At 34.9% G+C, this 4,963-nt stretch overlaps 1 protein-coding gene across 1 annotated transcript; it reads right to left on the bottom strand.

Annotated features, from left to right (window-relative positions):
• Positions 1-221: 221 nt before the first annotated feature.
• Positions 222-1,123, bottom strand: LOC119075556 (juvenile hormone acid O-methyltransferase-like). Its single transcript, XM_037182024.1, has 2 exons — positions 463-1,123; positions 222-406 (listed from the first exon to the last, which is right to left on the bottom strand). The coding sequence occupies exons 1-2, from the start codon at positions 1,121-1,123 to the stop codon at positions 222-224; spliced, it is 846 nt and encodes a 281-aa protein (XP_037037919.1).
• Between the last annotated feature and the right edge of the window lie 3,840 nt (positions 1,124-4,963).

Genomic DNA, 4,963 nt, shown 5'->3' with positions numbered 1-4,963 from the left:
TGGAGTATCATTTTCATTTGTCATCCTCGTGGAAATAAAATCGTGTGACTTTGACACTCTGTATATTGAATCGGATCGCCATTCTTTAGCACATTCTCGGAGAAGAAGGAGTTCAAAATATGCATGCGAAAACTGGAATTGATAACATTTTTTCGAGTTTGTTATATATATTGCAATACACAACAAATCGAACTCTTTGATTGACTTAAAAAGTTCACAGTTTATTTTCTGGCGTAAGCAACCAAAAATTTGTAATGTTCAGTGTGTCGCAATTTTTTCTTATCTTCACGGAAATCATCTTTAGTGAATTTCCCATTCACATAATCGATTATAAGATCGTCAAGATATTCCTCTTGCTTTTCAGCCGGCAAACGGTCCACAAACGGATTCACTGACTTTAAAAAATCTGAAATCAAAAAAAGATCAATTAAACCGAACATTAGATTCAGTGAAAGGGCTTACTTTTGAGAGCTTTGTATCCATTGAAAGTGTATTTTATGTCTTCCACCCTCACACTAATGTCCTTGAAACCGCTCTTTTTCGTGATATCTTCGAAGTATTTCGCTGGATCGAGTAAATCTTGACATGGGCATGGAACAACTGTTTCCAAATCCGAATAAATATCGCCCCATTTTTTCTCCGTTGCCTGCTTCTTGTAAACGGCAAAAACTGTTGCCGATGATGGGAATGCCACCAATATATCACCTCCTGGCTTCAACAATTTGTACAAATCGTTCACTGCCATTTGTTGATCACGTATGTACATAAAACAAAAAAATGACGAAATGTGATCAAATGTCTCTTCTTGCCACAACGGTTGTTGTGTCAAATCGATGCCCAAATTGATTAGTTCAAATGAAATTTTCGGGTAGACGTGTGTTGCACGATTGTACTCAATCATTTTCTTCGATACATCAGCACCGACTAGACGTTGGAAGTTCTTTGGCAAAATGGGCAGAATGTAATCAATCGTCGTATCTCCACTGCCACAGCCAACGTCAAGCCACGAATCTTGGCCGTCGTCCCGCCAATTTAATTTAGTCGAATATCCATTTAACAGAATTTGTGTAGCCAATCGTTGTAGACTGTTTGCGTGCCGGTATAATTCTGGCTTATTCAACATTTTTCACAAAATATTCCAGAAATTAACAAATGGATAGAAAACTTTGCACTGAACACTGCTGTTCTTCTAACAATCTTGATAGTTCAACACAAATACGTAAACTACTCTGCTCGTTTCGAATACTCCCCTTTTATAGGGACCAATCTTTTTGATAGACCGACTCCATCTGTAAGTTTCTTTGTCTCAATACACTATCTCAAATTTGATTGTCCACTTGTGAACACTATGTTTCCGTAATATCTCTAATAATATGTGAGACTGATGCCGTATGAAAGGAACCACGAGGGAGAGATAACATCGTAATTGAAATGAAGTGGTTTTGGTTTGAAAGAAAATTACGATCAAAACAGTCAGCGTTAACTTGTTGTTTTTTTATTCAGAATTCTTATCAGCACCACTGTCAAAATTTGATTTGTGTGTACTTTGAAAGACGTGAATGTTCACTTCAAATTATCAAATATTCTGCCTGAACTAGATTTGATTGGAATAGATCTTTATCTGCCAAGGTAGGTATACCGGCATACATACCGTGGTAGATACAACATTTTTCGCAATTCAAGATGAAATAGTCATTTATACAACCGACGGATAAATGCTTTTTTAGGCACTAGAGACTAGATGTGTAGATGAACTATTTCTATGCATCTGTCCATCTGTTATCGATAAGACGACTTAAATAATGACAAGCTCTGGGTAATATGTTCCGTTATATAGTAAAATGCATGTAAAAAAATTGAAGTACAAGATTTGAAATCAACAGATTAAAAATACTTTGATCGATGGAAGAAATACACCCAATAATAATACTGGTCATATGCTCGCCATCTGTAACAGGATTGAATAACGGATGTAGCGAACAAAAAAAATTGTTGTGCACCGGACAACTGAAATACGACATATTTTGCCAAGATTTTTTGTTATCAAAAGAGTGAGGGGTACATGCGAAAGTGCCTAAAATCAATCACTTCGTTCGGGCTACAACTCGCGAAATTGCCTAAAAACAATCGTCCAAAACAGATACACAAATAACTAATATGCTTCCTACTGCGGGACGAAAAAAATGTAAACCAACGGGCCGAAAGTGACAGATATGTAAGCCCACGCGGAGAAAGAAAGATTCGCTTTCGCCCCTTTGGCTTACATTTTTCTGTCACTTTCGGCCCTTGGGCTTACATTTTTCAACTTTCGTCCCCAATTTTATACTAAATTGAATTCAAGGAATTCGAAAGAATTTACCAAAAAGAGAATTTTGTCGTTCGCGATTATGCATTTAGCATTTCGATATAACTATGGTTAGGCAAAATATCATTAACTCTGGGTTATTTTTCTTTAATCATAAACAGATGTTCATTTTATAATAAAACAGAACTGAAGTTTCTTAGAACGCAATTGATGTAATGTTGGAATAAACAAGGAAAATAATTAATCATATACCCCTAGGTGAGCTCTAACGTTAAATTCTATTCGTAAGATAGGTATAACCTTACTTACAATAATAAATAAATTCAAAATCTGAAAACTTTCCTTGTTCTAGACGTAGTATAATATATACCTCTCTGTGCTGTAAGACCACACAATTATTTATCAATAATCAAGCGAAGGGAAAATTTCAATGTATTACGATGATGATGAAGCTAACTATGAGTAGCAATTTACTCCTTTTATCCAGATAAGTGCTTTATTTTTAATTCATTTTATGTGGTACATGGCTAAAGTACAATTTTACTTCATTCCTAAGTGCTATTTATATTATATGTATATATATCAGGTCCAGGCTATCTACGCCTTCACTACCAGTACTGTATATGATGTGTATACTTACGCTAAGTTTTATAAGAAAATAATAATATTGTTGGGAGAGAGATGGTTTTGAGCAGCGCATTGTTCTTTAGAAAAGTATTTACAATGTACATAAAAGACTTTGCCGAGAAAATTAATTGAAAAACTTTGCCAATTGATTGTTATTTGGATTTATAATTAAATTATTGCTGGCTAATAAGTTTGATGCAATTTCGTAGCTTATGAAATAAAAAAAAAACTGTAATGGAAAAAATTTGTTTTTAATGAGCGAAAAGATCATTTTGGAACGAACTAGATTTTTTTAGTCTTTTACTTTTACAATGACTAACATTATAAAACCCATCAATCTAAGAAATTTTAGTTGTTCGATAATGTTGTCATTTAACCGAGTTTGAAACGTTAAAGTACAATGATTTGTAACGGCGGTTCTTGTCACGTGCGCTCGCGAGTAAGTAGGAAGACACGACGCATTTTAAAAACTGGAACCTGAAAAAGCTAACTAATTAGTAAATAAAGTTGTTTTACGCAAAATCCCCATTTACTAATTTTTTAACAACGAGATTTTTTCTACTGTAATGTGAAAACCATTACAAAAACGAATTAAAAAAACGAATATGCTACTGGCACCAGGTGCCAATAGTCTCTTTATAATACTGTGGCTAATGGCACCTGGTGCCAATAGTCTCGTTATTATACTGTGGCTAATGGCACCAGGTGCCAATAGTCTCTTTATTATACTAATGCTAATCGCACCCGGTGTCATTAGCCACAGTATAATAAAGAGACTATTGGCACCTGGTGCCATTAACCACAGTATTATAAAGAGACTATTGGCACCGGGAAAAATTTAAATCTGAATAAAAAATCGGAATATTTACATTTCGTAAAAGAATGAATTCCTCAGGATCAAACAATCCGCCTTTACGTTAAATTTCGTAAAAGGACGAATTCCCTAAGATCGAACAAACTACCTTTACGTTACATTTTGTAAAACGATGAGTTCTTCAGGATCGAACAATCAGCCTTTACCTTACATTTTGTAAAAATATGAATTCCCCAAAATTGTGTACAAAACAAGTTTAATTGTCCGGATTTTTTATTCAAATTTTAATTTTTCCGGGCGTCAATAGTCTCTTTATAATACTGTGGCTAATGGCACCGGGTGCGATTAGCATTAGTATAATAAAGAGAATATTGGCACCCGGTGCCATTAGCCACAGTATTATAAAAAGACTATTGACACTTGGTGCCATTAGCCACAGTATTATAAAGAGACTATTGGCACCCGGTCCTCTTCCTTCCTTAAAAAAATTAATCAAGCAGAAACATCAACACGGCATGACAATACCATATATTTCACTGGGAAAAATTCAACACTGATACCGATTGTAATGGCTCACAACGGTATCTATACTCAAAATAGGACATAATCCCAATATAAAAGAGCTAACGTTCAGTGCGCATATAAACAAATATCGAAATTTTCCGTGCGCAGAGGAACAACTAGCTAAATAATCTGTGCGTAAATTGCCAAGAAATAAATACCATACCATGGTCAAAAGTATCGTACTTAGATACCAAAACCTGGTAACTTATTATGAATATTTTGGCATTACAGTAGATGAAAAATTACAATTCCATTCAGTAGCTGGTTTTAGGATGTTAGTCACTGTACGCAAGATTTCTACGAAACAATGAATGCTATCTTTTACATTTAGGTGCCAAAAAGTTAGATAATTTATTGGCTAAATAAATTTTCAGTACGGTTACTCTGTAAGTGACTAGACGGGTTGTCTTCACATTACGATGTTTGCATTCTTCGATTAAAATTTCAAGAGCGGGTCGATTTCGATCCACGCGTATTCCTATCTCACACATCGGATAATCGGTCTACGAGTCGAATTGTGGCGAAATGACACCGTATTTATGATTCATGTAGGATTCAATACATAAGAAATGTAATTTATGTACAGTAGTGCGATGAAAGTAGTGAGTAAATGGATATACTTTTGCGCACTAGTGAGCAAAAGTGACGTTTGG

The sequence above is a fragment of the Bradysia coprophila genome, unplaced genomic scaffold, assembly GCF_014529535.1.
Source record: "Bradysia coprophila strain Holo2 unplaced genomic scaffold, BU_Bcop_v1 contig_232, whole genome shotgun sequence".
Classification (NCBI taxonomy): domain Eukaryota; kingdom Metazoa; phylum Arthropoda; class Insecta; order Diptera; family Sciaridae; genus Bradysia; species Bradysia coprophila.
Note: the sequence above shows the minus strand (reverse complement) of the source record. Positions and strands in the feature narration are given on the sequence as shown.